The sequence below is a fragment of the Lissotriton vulgaris genome, chromosome 1_1 (genome assembly GCF_964263255.1).
Source record: "Lissotriton vulgaris chromosome 1_1, aLisVul1.2, whole genome shotgun sequence".
Taxonomy (NCBI): Eukaryota; Metazoa; Chordata; class Amphibia; order Caudata; family Salamandridae; genus Lissotriton; species Lissotriton vulgaris.
In genome coordinates, this window is record NC_141685.1 from 849607975 (window position 1) to 849628940 (window position 20966).

Genomic DNA, 20966 nt, shown 5'->3' on the forward strand with positions numbered 1-20966 from the left:
GATTTGTGAGACACCACTGCAATTGCCGTGCAGTGCCCCCCAAGATCTGGACGTGATCGGACAGGTTGCCCTGATGTTATGCCCACTTGAACTTCAGGTCCCACTGCAGAGCCCGCACATTCCATCTGGCGTGATCCACAAGCAGGGACAGAGGTTTAAAGATCGGAATCATAGCCTGAATGTCCTGGACTCGCTGTTCTGGAGGATAAACCCGAAACTGTGCCGAGTCCAGAACCGCTCCGATGAAAAGGAGCTTCTGCGAGGGAATCAGATGCGACTTCGGCAGGTTGATGGGGAACCCCAGCAAATGCAGGAGGTCTGCCGTCATCTGGAGGTGGGAGGCAACTGACTGGTGCAAGCCTGCCTTCAACAACCAGTCATCGAGATAGGGGGAAGACTGAAACCCCTGATCTGCGCAGATGAGCTGCGACCACCGCCATCACTTTCGTGAACACCCGAGGGGCGCTGGTAAGGCCAAATGGGAGCACGGTGAACTGAAAATGCTCGTGGCCTACCGTGAATTGCAGGTAGCGTCTGTGGGCAGGCAGGACAGGGATATGTAAATAGGCGTCGTGCAAGTCCAACGCCACCATCCAGTCTTGCGGATCTAGGCCAGACAAGATCTGAGCCAGCATGAGCATCTTGAACTTCTCCTTCCGGAGGAAGCGATTGACTTTTCCAAGGTCTAAGATAGGACGCAGGCCCTTGTCCTTCTTTGGAACCAGAAAGCAGTGGGAATAACAACCGTAACCTACTTCTGGCATTGGAACGCGCTTGAAGGCCCCCTTGATCAAGAGGGCCGCAACTTCCTGCTGGAGAAGTGCCAAGTGATCCCCCACCATATGGTGGTACTGAGGTGGGATGGCTGGAGGGGTTTTCTCAAAGGGGAGGGAGTAGCCCCTTCGGACAATTTGCAGAACCCACTTGTCAGAAGTGATGGTGCACCAGTGGTGGAGATGATGGCGTATTTGTCCACCCACTGGAGTCTGATGGGCCCGAAAGGTCGGACTAGGAAGGCTTTGAAGTGGATGCTGCAGGGGTGGTAGTAGACTGGCCAGCTTGCTGCCCCCCTGAACCGCCTCAACGGTTCCCACGTCCGCGGCCACTCTGAGGTTGTTGTAGCAGTGGCCTGTGGCTTTGCGAACGCTGTGGGGCGCCCCTTCTGTGGCCACGAGAGGAGCAAAAAGCAGAAGGGAAAGGAGGTTGAGCGTCGGACAGGCCCAAGGATTTGGCAGTAGCCCAGGAGTCCTTGAAGCACTCCATCGCACTGTCTGCCTTGTTGCCAAAAAGGCGAATGCCATCAAAGGGCATGTCCATCAAGGTGTTCTGGACATCCCCTGAGAAGCCAGTTATCCTCAACCAGGCATGGCGCCGAAGAGCCATCGGCGTGGAAATCGACCTCCACAGTGAGTCGGCGGTTTCCGGCCGACAACGTATAGTGAACTTTGCTGCATCTCTCCCGGCCGCAATCGCTTGGGAGAGAATGGACTGGGTCTGCTCCGGGCAGTTGGGCAGCACTGGCGCTAACGTGTCCCAGCGAGAGTGGGTATGACGGCCCAAGAGGCATGGGGTGTTCAGCGACCGCATCCCTAATCTGGCAGATGAAAACAGTTTCTTGCCAAACTGATCCAGCTTCTTGGATTCCCTATCCGGAGGTGCGGTAGGGAACACGCTTTGGGAAGCTGAGGCTTGGACCACCAAGCTCTCGGGGATGGGATGGGATGTTGGGTGAGGACGAGGGGGTCGCCCAGAGCCGGGTGATGGAGTCGTGCCACGTTCCTATCCACAGGAGCCCCGGTGTTGGGCCTGGACCAGGTACCCAAAAGAAGGTCTATCAGTGTTTCATTAAACAGCAGCAAGGGCTCTGAGGAGGTAGCTGCCGGTTGGAGCACTTCTGTTAGGAGGTTAGTCCTGACAGCCACCATAGGGAGTTCGAGGTGGAGAGCCTTGGCTGCCCTATGCAACACCACTGCGTAACTGGCTCCCTCCTCCGTAGCCATGATAGGAGGAGACAGCATGCCAGGGTCAGGTGAGGTATCAAGACCAATGGCATCCCCCAAATCCTCTGCCCAATCCGCATCATAAGCACATTCCTGTGCCAGAGGGTCCTCAGACCCCTCCTAGTCCTCCCCTTCCTCCGAAGTCTGTGGAACAGGCTCAAAATAAGGAGGACGGACATAGGGGATAAAAGGCCCCATTGGCGTCGGTATCGGCATCGAGCGATGCCAATCCGGCACCATCTCGGGGCTGAAGCTAGGGACGACGTTGGAAGCAGTGGCGGGGAGACCGGCGCCGGTGGAGGTGTCACGAGGTCAACCGGCGTCGATCGGGGTCCGATCCCGGATCCCTTGGTGGCCTGCGGCGGGCCGGAGTCGCCAGAGATGGAAAGGCAGGACCCCCCGTCGGGCCCGTAGGCACACCGGCAGGGCCAGATGGTCCAAAGAGTCGGGCCATGGCAGCAAGAAGTTCCTCCACCTGGGTAGGCATCGCCCCCGCAACCGGGAAGGGGGGGTAGACTAGAGGCGACGTCACAGGCTCCGCCGGAGCCACGGGGGTGGCACCACCCGCACCCTCAGCCGCGACGGGCGAGGGGAAGTCGAAGAGCGACGATGCTTCTTCGACTTCTTCTTGGAATGCTTCGACTTACCTGACCCCCGAGTGCAAAGATAGGATCCAGAAAAGTGGTGATGACTCCGCAACCGGTCCCTCGACCTCCCACGGGACCAGGACCTTGAGCGGCGCAGAGCCAACTGCCAGGCTTCAAGCAACTTTCGGGACCTCTCCCGCGAAGCCTTCGGCGCCATGGCCCGGCAGTCGGAGCATGACTTGGGGTGGTGGTCGCGCCCATGGCAGCGGAGACACACGTAGTGGGGGTCCGTCACTGACATCATGCGATGACAGTCCCCACAGTTCTTGAAACCGGGCATCCCTACGACACCAGGAGTCGATCGGCTCGGAAAGATGAGGTAAAAGGCGGCGAAAAAGTCAGTAAAAAAGTGACTGGGGTAGTTGCTCTTCACGCATCGGCGCTTGCTGACGTGGAAAAAGAAAGAACTGACGTCAGCGCGCGTGGGCGCATCTAAGTAGCTTTGACAACGTCATCACGGCGCCAACGACACACGGGGAGCAGCACGATGACACCTAACAACGCACAGGGGTACTGCGGACGAAAAACGTTCCCAATCCAGTCTGACGCCTGAGGGCAATTGTAAGGTAAGAAATCTATCATTACGTGTTTCTTTCAGATTAAGCCCTTTCATCCATAGCCACACTAGGAGGAGAGACCAGGCCAGTGTATGGAGAGGTGTCCATACCACTGGCATTCACCAGTTATTCATACCAGTTATCTTCAGTCTCATCAAGTGGTTTTGTGTAACCATAAGGTTCCACAGATCCTCCACAATCATGCTCTTCTCCAGGTTGGTCGGAAAAAGAAGGCAGTGCCTCCAACTTGGAAGGCCAAGTTCTGGTCGGTGTCTGAGTTGACGTCAGCAACATCAATCCTGATCTGTATCAGAGTTCATGGCGCTGTGGGATGTCAGCGGCACCGAGAACAACGATGCTGGAATGGGCTCCGGGGAATGTTGCAGTCTTGCAATGGGAGTTGTTCTGGTTCAAGAAAGCGATCTAAGGGGTCTGACCCAAGCAGAGGGCAAACCCGCATGCAGAAATCCAGTGTGGGCACCCACCACAGCCATGGGGCTCAAAGGCGCTCCAGGGGTTTGGCCTGCCCACAAATTAGATACATGGAGTCACAAAATTCTTTGGGTTGGGCAGGCGTCCCAGAGGCAGGCTCCATGTGGGAGCGGGGCCTAGAGTGACGTTGTTCCCACACTTCAACAGAAGAATTGGACCGGTGCAGTGACGTCTAAGAGCGCTTCAATGTGTTTGATTTTTTGGGACTTTTTGTTGGACTTACCTGACCCCAAGCTCGATGACCCGCACCAGGAACGACTCCATGAAAGAGCCGGGATCTTCTACATGACCCTGACCTGGAGAGTCTTGGAGGAGACTGATGTTGGGCAACTAGGAGCTTCAAGGATCGCTCCCTCAGCGGCATGGGCTACATGGAGCGGCAGTCCTCACAAGTCTTAGAGTCGTAGTTCGGCTCCAAGCACCGAAGGCAAAACAGATGGGGTACTGTCACAGACATCTCTTTGGGACAGGAACTACAAGGCTTAAACCTCCAAAAAGTTTATGGGGACATCCTACCACACTGGGAGACAAAGTCTCAAAAAAAGGCTTGACAAAATGAAAAAAAGAGTCAGTCACAAATTAACTGCAGGTAGCACTCTCCAGATCTGCGTTGACTGGCATGCGAAGAAATGAACTGATGTCAAAGGCGAATGCCATCAAAGGGCATGTCCATCAAGGTGTTCTGGACATCCCCTGAGAAGCCAGTTATCCTCAACCAGGCATGGCGCCGAAGAGCCATCGGCGTGGAAATCGACCTCCACAGTGAGTCGGCGGTTTCCGGCCGACAACGTATAGTGAACTTTGCTGCATCTCTCCCGGCCGCAATCGCTTGGGAGAGAATGGACTGGGTCTGCTCCGGGCAGTTGGGCAGCACTGGCGCTAACGTGTCCCAGCGAGAGTGGGTATGACGGCCCAAGAGGCATGGGGTGTTCAGCGACCGCATCCCTAATCTGGCAGATGAAAACAGTTTCTTGCCAAACTGATCCAGCTTCTTGGATTCCCTATCCGGAGGTGCGGTAGGGAACACGCTTTGGGAAGCTGAGGCTTGGACCACCAAGCTCTCGGGGATGGGATGGGATGTTGGGTGAGGACGAGGGGGTCGCCCAGAGCCGGGTGATGGAGTCGTGCCACGTTCCTATCCACAGGAGCCCCGGTGTTGGGCCTGGACCAGGTACCCAAAAGAAGGTCTATCAGTGTTTCATTAAACAGCAGCAAGGGCTCTGAGGAGGTAGCTGCCGGTTGGAGCACTTCTGTTAGGAGGTTAGTCCTGACAGCCACCATAGGGAGTTCGAGGTGGAGAGCCTTGGCTGCCCTATGCAACACCACTGCGTAACTGGCTCCCTCCTCCGTAGCCATGATAGGAGGAGACAGCATGCCAGGGTCAGGTGAGGTATCAAGACCAATGGCATCCCCCAAATCCTCTGCCCAATCCGCATCATAAGCACATTCCTGTGCCAGAGGGTCCTCAGACCCCTCCTAGTCCTCCCCTTCCTCCGAAGTCTGTGGAACAGGCTCAAAATAAGGAGGACGGACATAGGGGATAAAAGGCCCCATTGGCGTCGGTATCGGCATCGAGCGATGCCAATCCGGCACCATCTCGGGGCTGAAGCTAGGGACGACGTTGGAAGCAGTGGCGGGGAGACCGGCGCCGGTGGAGGTGTCACGAGGTCAACCGGCGTCGATCGGGGTCCGATCCCGGATCCCTTGGTGGCCTGCGGCGGGCCGGAGTCGCCAGAGATGGAAAGGCAGGACCCCCCGTCGGGCCCGTAGGCACACCGGCAGGGCCAGATGGTCCAAAGAGTCGGGCCATGGCAGCAAGAAGTTCCTCCACCTGGGTAGGCATCGCCCCCGCAACCGGGAAGGGGGGGTAGACTAGAGGCGACGTCACAGGCTCCGCCGGAGCCACGGGGGTGGCACCACCCGCACCCTCAGCCGCGACGGGCGAGGGGAAGTCGAAGAGCGACGATGCTTCTTCGACTTCTTCTTGGAATGCTTCGACTTACCTGACCCCCGAGTGCAAAGATAGGATCCAGAAAAGTGGTGATGACTCCGCAACCGGTCCCTCGACCTCCCACGGGACCAGGACCTTGAGCGGCGCAGAGCCAACTGCCAGGCTTCAAGCAACTTTCGGGACCTCTCCCGCGAAGCCTTCGGCGCCATGGCCCGGCAGTCGGAGCATGACTTGGGGTGGTGGTCGCGCCCATGGCAGCGGAGACACACGTAGTGGGGGTCCGTCACTGACATCATGCGATGACAGTCCCCACAGTTCTTGAAACCGGGCATCCCTACGACACCAGGAGTCGATCGGCTCGGAAAGATGAGGTAAAAGGCGGCGAAAAAGTCAGTAAAAAAGTGACTGGGGTAGTTGCTCTTCACGCATCGGCGCTTGCTGACGTGGAAAAAGAAAGAACTGACGTCAGCGCGCGTGGGCGCATCTAAGTAGCTTTGACAACGTCATCACGGCGCCAACGACACACGGGGAGCAGCACGATGACACCTAACAACGCACAGGGGTACTGCGGACGAAAAACGTTCCCAATCCAGTCTGACGCCTGAGGGCAATTGTAAGGTAAGAAATCTATCATTACGTGTTTCTTTCAGATTAAGCCCTTTCATCCATAGCCACACTAGGAGGAGAGACCAGGCCAGTGTATGGAGAGGTGTCCATACCACTGGCATTCACCAGTTATTCATACCAGTTATCTTCAGTCTCATCAAGTGGTTTTGTGTAACCATAAGGTTCCACAGATCCTCCACAATCATGCTCTTCTCCAGGTTGGTCGGAAAAAGAAGGCAGTGCCTCCAACTTGGAAGGCCAAGTTCTGGTCGGTGTCTGAGTTGACGTCAGCAACATCAATCCTGATCTGTATCAGAGTTCATGGCGCTGTGGGATGTCAGCGGCACCGAGAACAACGATGCTGGAATGGGCTCCGGGGAATGTTGCAGTCTTGCAATGGGAGTTGTTCTGGTTCAAGAAAGCGATCTAAGGGGTCTGACCCAAGCAGAGGGCAAACCCGCATGCAGAAATCCAGTGTGGGCACCCACCACAGCCATGGGGCTCAAAGGCGCTCCAGGGGTTTGGCCTGCCCACAAATTAGATACATGGAGTCACAAAATTCTTTGGGTTGGGCAGGCGTCCCAGAGGCAGGCTCCATGTGGGAGCGGGGCCTAGAGTGACGTTGTTCCCACACTTCAACAGAAGAATTGGACCGGTGCAGTGACGTCTAAGAGCGCTTCAATGTGTTTGATTTTTTGGGACTTTTTGTTGGACTTACCTGACCCCAAGCTCGATGACCCGCACCAGGAACGACTCCATGAAAGAGCCGGGATCTTCTACATGACCCTGACCTGGAGAGTCTTGGAGGAGACTGATGTTGGGCAACTAGGAGCTTCAAGGATCGCTCCCTCAGCGGCATGGGCTACATGGAGCGGCAGTCCTCACAAGTCTTAGAGTCGTAGTTCGGCTCCAAGCACCGAAGGCAAAACAGATGGGGTACTGTCACAGACATCTCTTTGGGACAGGAACTACAAGGCTTAAACCTCCAAAAAGTTTATGGGGACATCCTACCACACTGGGAGACAAAGTCTCAAAAAAAGGCTTGACAAAATGAAAAAAAGAGTCAGTCACAAATTAACTGCAGGTAGCACTCTCCAGATCTGCGTTGACTGGCATGCGAAGAAATGAACTGATGTCACGTGGTGACGCCATTATAAGCACTGCGCTGAGCCAAACGACGACACCTACCGGTACACAGAGGTACTGCTCAAAAAGTTTCCGGATTCAGTCTGACCTCTGGAAATTGTTCTAAGCTAAGGAATCTGCATCTTGAAGCCCCTATCTGATGTAAACTTTTCAAAGCTGACTCACAGGCATGTCACGATGTATTTATGCGTACCTTACTAGGCATTAATAAAAGTATAAGGTACATGAGAGGGAGAGGGAGAGAGATGTATGGAGTACAAGTTTACCTTGCGATAATTTCAAATCTGCATAAGATTTAGGAAACCGACACACCCAAGACAGTATCAACGGTGTTAGACAGCTGCTCATAAAGCAGTAAAGTTTGGGCATTAAGATACATTTGTGCATGCAAATATCTCATGATCTAACAGGCACCTATATGTTCTGCCCCAAGAAAATGCATAAAGTTAAAAAAAGCATATATGTGTGAGTGTGTGTGGAGGGAGTGGGCTTGTTTTTTACTGCAGGCAAATGTTATAAAATAATAGGCTACGTTTACAAATTTGTTTCCATTGCATAGAGTATGTATGATATGGAAATCAAAGCTGTAAGCATGGTGTTATGCTTGAGTCACAACCTAACAATAATGGTCAAAAAAGTATGATCAAGTAAGTGACATAGGCACTGCATAGTTTTTATATTTACTACATATTGTGAAAACGTATTTATTCATGATCAAGTACAATAATAAATGTCCATTCAAACTGAATCATTTAGTGGAAGAATATAGTTTTAAAAAGAACAATGAAAAAGACACTATAACCAAGTTTAGAAACTTACTGGGTGTCTTTTTGATCTTGCTCTTGTGTTCCTCCTGCAGTGCTTCCACTTCTTTAGCAATTTTCTGTTTCTCAGCTTCTAGGGCTTCAAGAATCTTTGCATGGCGAATTGTATGGTCCTCAAAAGCCTAAGGAGAAAAGTTAAAGATTTGCTTTAGTTTGTTGCTAGCTGTAAAGGCAAATGCACATATTTAGAAGAACCATCTGACATGCAACGGAGGACTAGAGTTCAGAGCTTAATGTAGACTTGGAGCCCACTGGTGAATAGGCATATGCGTGAAAAGGCATATGCGTTCATCCCCTACAGGTTTCTAGACTTCCACCTTGCTAAATCTGTATCTTTTGGCAAATACATAGGGTCTTCCGACGATGAGCCCTCAGTGAAGAGATAATGTTCCATTTGAAACCTCTACTTATTAATTTCATATTATTTATTGACATTTTTAGCACACTGCCTGAATATCACAAAGCTGCTTTAAAATGCAGACCTTCTCATGGATCTTGCATCTTTCTCATCTACATTTTTTTGCTTTTAAGCTCTGAAACACACAAAATGTAGCTGGTCAAGCACAAAGGTTTCTACAAGAATATGTATCTGAATGAGCCGACTGGTGATAGGTAAGTACCGCAGGATGAATCTCATCGGCAAAACGAACTGGCAACAGTAATAAACCCTGTGACAAACTGAAGTCTCCAATTATGACGCAGTCCTTCACTTCTTTTCTTAATTCCAGAGCGCATTATGCATGTCTGAGGGCTTTTCAGATGATACACTCTGTCTAGTCTTTGCTAGGGCAAAGCTTTACATTTCTTATCACTTGGGATGACATGCTCTAGTCCAAGGCATTCAGTTTAGAAATCATTATTTTGAAGAGTGCTAGTCCAAATGGTTCAGATGAAATGGACAAAGACAACACTTCCCCTCTCTGTTCAGAAGCTAGATCCTGGCCTGGAAGGAAAATGCTACTTACCAGTATGCATCTGTTCTTGGCATGTAGAGCTGCAGAGTTACACACTGTGCATAGATGGCCACCTAGTGTTGGGCCCGGATGTTTGCAGTTTGTTTTTGTCCTGGAAAGTCTTTGGAAGTCATGGGATAGGTGACTCCTCCTTTGGATCATACTGCGCATGGTCATGCAAGAAAGTAAGGATGTCCATGTAAGCTGCATCTAATTAAGATAATACTGGAACAGATAAAGGTAGCCGTGAAGGCGGGTGGGCGTGTGTAACTCTGCAGCTCTACATGCCAAGAACAGATGCATACTGGTCAGTAGCATTTTCCGTTCGAGGCATATGAGCTGCAGATTACACACTGTGCATAGATTGTATAGCAGTACCCACATTTAGCGGCAACCACCAGTATCTGTTGCAGTGGTTTGAAACAGTGTTTTGAGTACAGCCTGGCCCACAGTAGCTTTTTGTTTTGTTTGCACATCTACACAATAATGTTTTGTGAATGTGTGCGGTGTAGACCATGTAGCTGCTTTACAAATGTCATCTAAGGGAATGTTAGCTAAAAATGAAGTCCCAATTTCCCTTGTAGAATGGGCTTTAGGGGGAATAGATCACATACGTTTAGCTTTGTGGTAGCAAATTTGTATGCATTTGACAATCCACCTAGCTATCCTAGATTTTGATATGGGGTTACCCTTATGTGGTGGTGAAAAAGACACAAAAAGTTGTTTTGTGAAAATTTTGTGTCCTTTCGATGTAGTAAAGCAATGCTCTTTTGACATCTAAGGTATGAAGAGCTCTTTCTGCAACTGTTTGTGGCTGCAAGAAGAATACAGGCAGCTCTACAGATTGATTGAGGTGGAAGAGCGAAATGACTTTTGGGAGGAACTTAGGATTAGTACGAAGAACCACTTTATTATGGTGCATTTGTAGAAAAGGTTCTTGAATGGTAAATGCTTGTAGTTCACTAACTCTTTTTAGAGAAGTAATAGCTACTAGGAAAGCTACTTTCCAAGTTAGGAATTGCAGTTCACATTTATGTAACGGTTCAAAGGGAGGTCCCACTAACCATGTGAGAACAATGTTTGAATTCCACATTGGTGAAGGTGGTGTTCTGGGTGGAATTATTCTTTTGAGGCCATCCATTAAAGGTTTTATGGCAGGTACTCTAAAGAGTGATAGATGTTGTCTAATTTGTAAGTATGCTGCAATGGCAGCAAAGTGCAGTCTAATAGACGTGTATGCCAAGCTACATCTTTGGAGATGTAGTAAGTATCCTATGATGTGTTTAATAGACACATCTAAGGGATTCATTTGGTTGTTTTGACAGTATATTACAAATAGTTTCCACTTAGCTGCATAGCATGCTCTAGAAGTGGGACATCTAGCCTCTTTAATAACATTCATACAGTCAGGAGGAAGGTTGAGGTAACCAATCTCTATGACTTCAGGAGCCAGATCGCTAGGTTGAGCTGAGCTGGGTCCGGGTGTCTGATCTCTCCATGGTTCTGCGTTAGTAGGTGTGGTGACAGGTATATTCTATTTTGTGGTACCACAGAAAGTTGTAGGAGTGTGGTGTACCACGGTTGCGTGGCCCAAGGGAGCCACTAGAATGAGTATCAGGGAATGTTGTTGTAGTTTGTGTACCACTAGTGGAATTAGTGGGAGAGGTGGAAAGGCGTACACAAATTTGCCAGACCAGTTCATCCATATCGCGTTGCCTTTGAAACGCGGGTGTGGATAGCTGGCAACGAAGTTTGGGCATTTTGCGTTTTCTTGGGTGGCGAAGGGGTCTATCTGAGGTTGTCCCCACAGTTTGAAAGAACAGTTGAAGAACTTGTGGAAGAAGTTCCCACTCGTGGATCTGCTGTGTCTGCCGACTTAGCAGATCTGCTATGATGTTTTGTACTCCTGAAACATGTTGGGCAAAGAGAAAGATGTTTAGCGGTATAGCCCATCTCCATATCTGCTGTGCTAACAGAGAGCTACAGAGAGTGTGTCCCCCTTTGTTTGTTTATGTAGTACATGGCTGTCATATTGTCTCTGCAGACTAAGACAGCCTTGTTTAATACTTGCTTTTGGAATGCTTTTAGGGCTAGAAATATAGCTAGTAACTCCAAGTGGTTGATGTGGAGTACCTTTTGTTGCAGTGTCCACCTGCCTTGCATGGTGTGATGCAGTAGGTCCGCTGTCATGACTATTTGATGAACTGTCTCAAGGAACGGTCGGCCCTTGGAAAGGTTTTTGGTGTTCCACCATAGCAGAGAGCGATGAGTCTGTCTACCAACACTAGATCAGTTGATTGACCTTGAGCCTGGTTCCATTGATGTGCTAAGCACACCTGAAGTGGACGCATTTGTAGTCTTGCATGAGGTACTATGAATATGCAGGATGCCATCATTCCTATGAGTTGCATGAACACTCGAGCTGGAAGGGAGTGTTGCGGTTGGAATTTTGTTAGAAAAGTTTTACACTTGTTATCCTGGTGGGAGAAGGATAAGCTAGTGCTAATTCGGTGTTTATTTTGACACCAACGTATTGTTGCACATGGGATGGTTGCAGATGGGACTTGGTGTGGTTTACTGTGAAGCCCAGGTTGTGCAGTAGTTGAATAGTGGTGTGAGTGTTTTGTACACACTGTCTGTATGAGCTGGCTTTAATGAGCCAGTCGTCTAGAAATGGGAAGACGTGAATGTGCTGTCTTCTTAGGTGTGCTGCTACTACTGCTAGGCATTTGGTAAACACCATTGGCGCTGTTGTGACTCAGAATGGGAGTACTTTGAATTGATAGTGCTGACCGTCTACCACAAATCTGAGGTACTTTCTGTGCGCTGTGTGGATGGGAATGTGGAAATAAATGTCCTTGAGATCTATAGTGGCAAGGAAGTCGTTTTGTAACAGTAGAGGAAGGACCTGCTGGAATGTGACCATATGAAATGTGACCATATGAAAGTGGTCTAATTGTATGTACAGGTTTAAGGGTCTGAGGTCGAGAATAGGCCTTAGAGATCCATCCTTCTTTGGAATTAGAAAGTACAGAGAGTAAACTCCTGGAACCAATTCTCTTGCATTTTTCTGGAGGAGGGATATTACCTCTTGTCTGAGCAGTATCAAATGTTCTTTTGACATTGGACGCTGTTTGGGTGGTATGTTTGGGGGGGTAGATGTTAGTTCTAGACAGTAACCTGACTAAATTATTTGCTGCACCCACCTGTCTGATGTGATGTTTGTCCAGGCTGGCAGGTATTGTTGTAGCCTTCCCCCGACTGGAGTGGAATGTGGTGGGGGAAGGAGTCATTGGGCAGTTGTGGAGGCAGAGCGGGAGTTGTTTGTTTTGCCTCTTCCCTTATTGTTGTTACTTCAGTAACCGCCTCTTTGGTAGCCCTACTATAGGTGGATTGTGTGGGGGCTTTGTACGAAGTTGAGGGGCTGTCTGGAGAGTATCCCCTGTTGGTGCCTCTGTAAGATGAGCGGCGAAAGGAGCATCTGGAAACTTGCGACTGCAAGGCTCCCATAGATTTGGCTGTGTCCATATCTTTTTTAATTTTTTCAAGGGATACGTCCACAGTAGGCCCAAATAAGTGTTGCTCATCAAAAGGTTGCTTGTGTATGGCACTTTGTACTTCAGTCTTGAACCCTGAGATACGTAGCCAAGCGTGTCTACGTAATACGACACTGGTATCAATTGGCCTTGAGGCAGTGTCTGCTGCATCTAGTGCACAACGAATAGAGGTATTTGTGATGTGTTTACCCTCTCGTATAAGTTCATTTGCCCTGGTTTTGTATTTGTAGGGGAGGTGCTGCATTTTTGATTCTAATTCATCATAATGTGCCCTGTCATATTTTGCTAATAATGCTTGGGTATTGGCAACACGCCACACGTTTGCTGCCTGTGACGCAGTTCTTTTACCTGATGCGTCAAGAAGCTTAGGCTCTTTATCTGGTGGAGGAGCTTCACCTGATGTTTGGGAATTTGCTCTCTTGCGTGCATTAGATACCACAAGGGAGTCTAATTGTGCAGGCCCTTTAATGTAGACTGGATCTGAAGGGGCAGCTTTATATTTCTTCTCGATTCGTGGGTTAATGATTCGAGCTCTCACTGGGTCTTTGAAGACTTCTGGAGCATGCTTAATAACCCCTTTAAGCATGGGTAAAATTGACGTGGATCTTTGTGCGATGTCAAAGGTATCCATTAGGAAGTTTTCTTCTACGGGGTCAGTATGTAGGTCTACCCCATGGTATTGTGCAGCCCTTTGTACTAGTTGATTAAACCCCATAGTGTCTTCTGGTGGGGAAGGCCTAGAGGAATATATGTCATCTTGAGGGACTTTAGGGACGTCTGGGGTGCTATAATCATACCAATACCAATCAATCTGGAGGACTAGAAGGATCTGGGGGCTCACTATCAGCACCACCTTCTGTGTCATTAGAGGTGTCATTCCTGTTATCATCTGGTATAGGGGAGTGATGTGGCAGGGGAGTAGGCGGTGAGGGTATACGAGGAAGAGGAGAGGGAGGAAGAGGAGAAGGTATTCTTAGAGGAGAGGTTGCAATGTCCTTTTTAGAATGAGGAGCAGGTGTAGGTGTGTCCAATGGTCGTTTTTTAGAACTTAGAGTTAGTTGACCAGTCTTTGGATCTTTTACTAAAGTCTTTTGTGCAGGGTCAGGATGAAATAATTCTTCTGCAGGAGGCCGATCATTTGGCGTCGATGTTTGTCCAACAACAAGTTCCAAAGCCGAAAGATGCTCAGTGTCTTTAGCAGATGGAGTCTTTTTTGGTTCCAATGGTTTTTTCGGGTCCAATGAGGTTTTTGGCTGTGAGGTTTTTTTCGGCTCCGAGGGTTTTTTCGACTCCGAGGGTTTTTTCGACTCCGAGGGTTTTTTCGACTCCGAGGGTTTTTTTTTACTCCAAGGTTTTTTTTTTACTCCGAGGGTTTTTTCGACTCTGAAGCATGGGAGTCTGCCGAGTGTGGTTTAGGTGCCGAGGAGGGTGCACCAGTTTTCGGCGCCTAGTTTTTAGGTGCCGGTGGGGAGGAAGAAGATGGTGTCTTTTTCGGTGCCGGTTGGTGTGCACCCGCACCGGAGGTAGGCTGACTCGAGCCCGAGTCGCTTGAAGGCTTGGTAGGTTTCTTTGCCGAGCTCAAAGGCGGGGCATGGGAAGCAGTGTTTCGGTGTGCACCAGAGGGCGAGGGTGTGACCGAAGCCTTTTTGGAAGGTGTCGAGGCAGGGTCGGGGTCGACGTTCTTACTTACGACCCTCTGTGCCGGAGTGATGTCCTCGACTTCGGAATCTTCTGCCTCGGAGTTGCTGTTGACTCTGTGTTCTTGCTCCTGTTCTGGGACGTCGACGCCTTCTTGGATGATGTCGTTATTCTTCGAGCTCGTCGGTCCCGAATCGTCTTTTTGGAGCGGAAAGAGGCACAAGCCGAACAGTCTCTGGCCTCGTGCTCCGGTGAGAGGCAAAGGTTACACACCTCATGTAGATCGGTGTGGGAAAACTTGGACCCACATTGAGGACACTTTTTAAATGGTGTCCTTTCCATGAGCTGCGAGTCGAGGCCTAGGTGGGCCCGAAGGCCTTCGTCGATGATCTGAATCAAAGACTTTGAAATTGGAGATTAGCGTTGACTGGAAACGCGTTCTAAACAATATCGATGAAGTTGTGATGATTGCGCACCGAAGGAAATCGGTTCCTACATGGAGCGCAGGAATCACATCCGAGCCCGGTGGCGGAAAAAAACTATCTGGGGATGGAGCTGATGCCCATGCGCAGTATGATCCAAAGGAGGAGTCACCTATCCCGTGACTTACAAAGACTTTCCAGGACCAAAACAAACTGCAAACATCCGGGCCCAACACTAGGTGGCCATCTATGCACAGTGTGTTATCTGCAGCTCATATGCCTCTAACAAATTATTACCAGAAAGAAGCTGGGCCATTTTTACTAATTTTACAGGATGGTACATCTTGCCTAATTGTTGGTCAATGGGGACGTAAGCCTTGACAGCTAGCCTTCTTGTAAGATCCTTCAGTAAGAATGAACTAATCAAGGAAAAACTACTACAGCATGTTTCGATCTATATTTGAAGAAAACTGGCTGCTAGTGTTCAACCACAAAACACTCATGGAACCAAAACACTAACAAGTACAAACGTAAAGAAAATCATTGTTTTCCCTACAACATAAAGCGTGAAGATTTATGAAGCCAACTGATGCGCGAGTCAAACAATCACAAGAAAATTCAAAACCTAGTGGAAATTACCTGTCTGGTGGACTGTGTCTCCATCTCAAGGCGGCGCTTGTTCATTTGAACTTCTTGCTCAAGGCGGTGCTTTGTAATCTGAAGCTCTTGGATTTTGTGTGAAGCCAATTGGTGGTTTGCTTCTTCCATCTCCTTCCTCTGAAATTCTTCTTGCTAGAAAAAGAGGCAAAGATGAAGTGCAGCCAACAACGAAAATAATTTCTGAAAGTACACCAAAAATATCTGGTTGCTTATGACATGCTCCCCCCACCTCCAGATTTGCAAAATATATGAAATAAGCCTTGACAACTTAAAATGGTTTAACCATAGCAAAATGATTTTAAAAAGTGCATGAAGGTGTATTTTGCACACCTGGGAAGAGGTTAAGTATGCTTATTGATATAAATGTATATTTTGGGTTACAGGGAATTGGGTACATGTTTCTCGATCTGGTAGGTTTGGTCAAAATCTGATACGATTTGTAGACTGTGTAACATAAGAATTGAGAGGTGCTCTATGTCTCGCATAACAGACTTTATTTTACGTTCCAATAAATCTTTGAATTTTCAATTGCTACAGAGGATCACCCTCCCCATTTTCTCATTCTCACTGAAATTATTTGCCAAGATTTAGGTCAAACGGTATCGCTCCTTAGAAACTGACTCACACCTCAAATGTTCTCAACCGTGAGCCTTGTTTTCAAGGCTCTTACTGATGTGGGAAACATCACAGCCCTATAGTTTTCGGCAAAATAGTTCAATGCAGGGTTTCAAATCTTACCACCCAACTTGGCATATGTAATCTTCTCCATACCTAGTATAACCCATAGTCTATCCTATAAACCTCATATAGAGGGAGTAGCTGTTTCCAGCATTTTGCAAGGATGGATTTTTTTGGCCGCCAGTAACATACTGCAGGAAATAAGTTTTAATGACTTGTAAACAGTATGTTTTGCAGAAAGTCCCACACAAACGTTGCAACAGGCTGGTAAACCTTTAATGAAGCAATGCATGCATATTAATAAAAATCAGAAATAGATTAAAACATTATATATTTTTACCCAGGATCACCTAAATTGACCAAGTTAGGGAAGCCAAGGATGCAATGGAAATCTTTTCATCTTGCAACAGGAGCAGAATATTTTTCTTTAAAATGTACTTGTACTGCTCATGGGGGATGCTATATTTGTAATGAAGCAAAACCAATACATATCAATAAATCAATAACATTCAGGTTTTTAACACAGTCAATGTGTCCATATAAATATATCAAATTAAACACACATTGTTAAGTTACAAATTAGATCATTTACAATGGACTTAAGTTTATAAATACATAAAATCGTCAAAACCAAAAATAGTACACATGATTAAATAATCCTCCCACTACAATGACAACAGTAGGTATACTCAGTTCATACAATGCATCAACAGCCTTTCTAACTGATTGCATACCATTGGTTAAAAGTATTGGATGCATTGTCTACAAATACCTGCGAGTGGATGGAAAATTTAAATCCCCTGGAAAAAATGCGTAATAAGTCTTAGGAGAATATGTACACAATGCATCAATTGGACCAGCGATACACATAGTAGTAAGACAACGTTTTGCAGTTTGTCCTAGGAAACTGGGTATTTGTTGCAGTGCCCCATCACTTTTTACCTGGTATTCGATGCAACTATGACTGAAGTGTACTGGGTTCCTGCTAACCAGGTCTCCATTACCAGTGTTCTTTCCCAAAAAATAAAGAACTATTTCCCCAATTGGTAAAATCCTTTAGCACCCTCTGTAAAACCCTAGTAAAAAGTACCCAGGTAACTAGGGCCTGAAGTACTAAAAATGGTCCCCAAGGGTTGCAGCACGAATTGCGCTACCCTCTGGGACCCCTCACCAAGCACATGCAAGACTGCCATTGCAGTCTACATGTCTTGCCGCAGTGAAAACACAACATACCACACAGCACTGTCTATCATGTCCCTTATGCTGGATGCAATATTTGTAAGACACCCCTACAGCAGGCCTGACAACCCTACGGCATGGCGCCTAGTCTTACATGTGAGGGCATACCTGCATCAGAAGATATGCCCTTGTGCTGGTCAGTCCTATTAATGCTAGTACAAGTGACCAGGTAAGCCATTTAAACACATGTGCTGGATACTGGTGAAAACAAGTTCCCCAGCTACATGATTGCTTCAATGAAAACAGGGATGTCTGGTATCAAACATCTTGTATTGGTAAACCCACATTGATACCAGTTCGGATTTACTAATACATGCACCCAGAGGGCACCTTAGAGGTGCACCCTGAAAACCTACCAGCCTCTGGTGTGCTTGCTGACTGGTTCCTGTCAGCCTGTCACCTGAGAGACTGTTCTGACCACCTAGGGCGAGAGCCTTTGGTCTCAGGAAACCCAGAACAAAAGCCTGTTCAGGAAGAAGGTGTACACCCCCTTCCACAGGATGACCTGCTGATTAGCCTTCTTGGGCTGGCAAGCTGCCATCTTTGGAAAGCAAATCTGGCTCCCCTCAAAGGAGAGGAAGCCACTCCACTGTCTCGAGCCCCCTTGGCACCTTGACAGGTGGGAAAATTAGCAAGTCAGGTAGGCGTGCCACATCCAGGCTAGTACCACGACCTAAGGTGGGCTACTGTGAGGTGAACACAATTTTTGTAGAATTTGCCATCTTTGTGATGGCATATTTAGGAATTCTGGGATAGGGTTATGCCCACTTCCCACAGGAAGTGGTCATATAGGGGGCGTAGTGACCCCAAGGGTCAGAAGCCCATTGGCCTATAACCTACACTTCTCCTATTACCCCTAGATGCTGTATTTAGGGGAAGAGAAGCAGATCCTGATGCCGGGTCTGGTGGCTCAGTGGACTAATGTGTCCACTGCAGGGCCCTGTGTTCAACCTCAAGTTCACAGGTTCAAATCCCGGCGGGCCACTCAGCCTTTCATCCTTCTGAGGTCGATAAAATGAGTACCATTGAGTTGGATAACAATAAACATCTGTTATTCAGCACCAAGATAGCTCTGGGTGAACTTGCACTTTACAAATACACTTGTGTTGATGACCTAAGAAGAGCGAGGACACCAAAGAACTGCAAGAGTAGACTGAAGTGAGCACCTGATTTCAACCCAGCCTCGCTGGGCTGTCTGCAGCCCTTGTCGAAAACTGCGCCACAGTCCACTCCTTATGTAGCTGATGACTCCAGAATCTTGGGAAGACTGCCTAACTTTCAAAAAGACTCAAGACCTCCTGTGAACAGTGGACCTGTTACGAAGAAACTCCAAAGGGTAAGACTCAGAACCACCAAAACCAGACAGCTGAAGTAACCACTGCACCCGTCGCCTCCAGCTCGAGTTGAAGTGGGCCAACGGTGGCAACAAGGTTCCCTAACCCTCCAGTGCTCGAGTGCACCGTGGTATCACCCCTCCTGGACTCCCTAAAGTCAAATGCAGCCTCTGCATGCAGGCCCCGTCCACTGCGACTGGTCCGGTAATGAAAAATCCAACACTTAAAGACACATCTGCAACTTTCGCCTCTGGGCCTTAGGCAAGAGGTCCAAAGGTGTCTCCTAACCGCTGATTATCGCAAGGCCTGAGTCCACTAGCTGATTCAGTCCGTCCGGCTTCCTAGCCACAGCCATCAATCTTTCTTTACAGACACAGATCCCCATTGAAACACATTGGCCTCCTGACACTGATTTGCACCCTGCACCTAACCCTCGTGCCGCTGGTGGTGTACTGTTGGTTCTGCCTTGGACACTGCCCACCACTCACCTTAACTTCTGGAGATAGTAAGACGATGTAATGTACCTCTTGCAGAACTTGTTCTTGCTTTCATAATAACATTGCGGAACTCAGAAATTGCACTGTTTCCACTTTTTAAAGGCAAAAGGATTTATATTTAAAAACGTACTTACATGAATGTATTTTCTCTGAAGACTAAACATATATAAAGATACTTGCTATTTTTATACATTTGTGTGAATCTCCTTCTTGAGACATATGTGTATTTGCGAATGTCTTGCACGCCTCTGTGTTAAGACTAAGGCTGCTCGACCACACTACCCCCTAATAGAGCACTTTGGGATTGCATAGCAAGCACCTGTCCACTAGTAAGGGAACACCTGCACTATTTAAACGTTATATCAGATCAGTGATGTATCACATAAAGAGCCAGCTTCCTACACTCATCAAAAGTAATAACCTCCTAATAGCAAAATCAGGAAGAAATATCAAAAGTCATGAAAAGGGATTTATGATGATTACATTTTATCAGAGATAGCTTTTCATTCACATACTTCTTGTCCTCCCTACACTATGCACCTTAGATATCTCATTTAAAAACTCCTGGTTGAGAAGTAAGGCCATGTGATCCCCATAATCGGCAAGGAAACAAGAATTAATCTACTATTTTTATCTAATTTGTAAAGGAAAGTAGCCCTAGAGCGAGTCCATTTTATTTTGGCCCTAACTCCCTCAAAAACACGCTAGCTGTTGAGAAAGAAAATTTATTTGGCTGGTGAGGAATATAACATTTGAAACTTTACTTTAAAACGTCAAGCTACACTGTCCTAGCTCCAGATTCAGTGACTCAATTCTAACCAATCTTGGATGCGATAAACCTTTATTCCAGATCTCTTTTTTCAGTACACTAGGGTTGTGGGTTCCATCTTTTATCAAAGGAGCTAAACCAGACAGTCTAATCGAAAGGCTCGGAGTGGTAAATCCATACAGGCTATTCTCTCTCACTCGAAAATGCTGAAGAGTTCATAGGCAAACACTCAAGGAAACTATGGCAAGGAAAACCTTTGACTGAGGATGTGCCACTCAATTTAAGTGGAATTTGGTTCATCAGTTTTTAGATACATTACCTGCTAAATATCCACTTAAATGGCTATTTGTATGACATTACCAGTGGTATTGACAGTCCTAATGAGACCCACTGATGCATTCTAATAAGGTCTAAAGTCAACATTTTGAGACGGTGCATATAACTATAAGAGAGTGCTCTTTCCCATAAATAGGTAAAGTCACCTCAAGTATATAAATGCTCGAAGAATTCCTCTTATTTGTATTTATCTCACCTTTCACAGGGAGCTGCGCAGTCTGCACTATTTTGAAGTTTCACATCATTTGTTTTATAATGGAATGTGTATGTTAACAATATAGAGAACCTTTCACTATAAATGGGTTCACTTACTTCTTCCGGCTTTGCATTGACCAAAAAGGCTTCCATAGATTTTGCACTATAGGAATATGCTTTGCTACTAAATTTGTTGTGTTTTATTTGACCAAGTCTTGAGTAATCAATTCTTAATTACTTCTAGTACTATAAATGTCTAAGCCATCTTTATGCAAGAAAAGATGACAACGGATGTAGGAAGCTGGCTTTGTATATTGTAAGCTACTAGGTGGTTATACCGTGCACAGAGTTCAGGGGCTCCCCAAAAGTGTAAAGGGCTCAATGTAAAACCCAAAGTACTATATTTGTGATAAAGAGGACGAGCAGCCTTAGGCCTAAAACAGAGGAGTGGAAGACAACATTGAC

At 47.6% G+C, this 20966-nt stretch overlaps 1 protein-coding gene across 1 annotated transcript in view; it reads right to left on the bottom strand.

Annotated features, from left to right (window-relative positions):
- KIF14 (kinesin family member 14) overlaps positions 1–20966 on the bottom strand; it is a 625766-nt gene that overhangs the window by 326645 nt on the left and 278155 nt on the right. The window contains exons 18-19 of the mRNA XM_086957758.1: positions 15433–15585; positions 8219–8345 (exon numbers count right to left, since the gene is read on the bottom strand). Coding sequence (XP_086813884.1) covers positions 8219–8345; positions 15433–15585 — 280 coding nt within the window. The remainder of the gene's footprint in view (positions 1–8218; positions 8346–15432; positions 15586–20966) is intronic.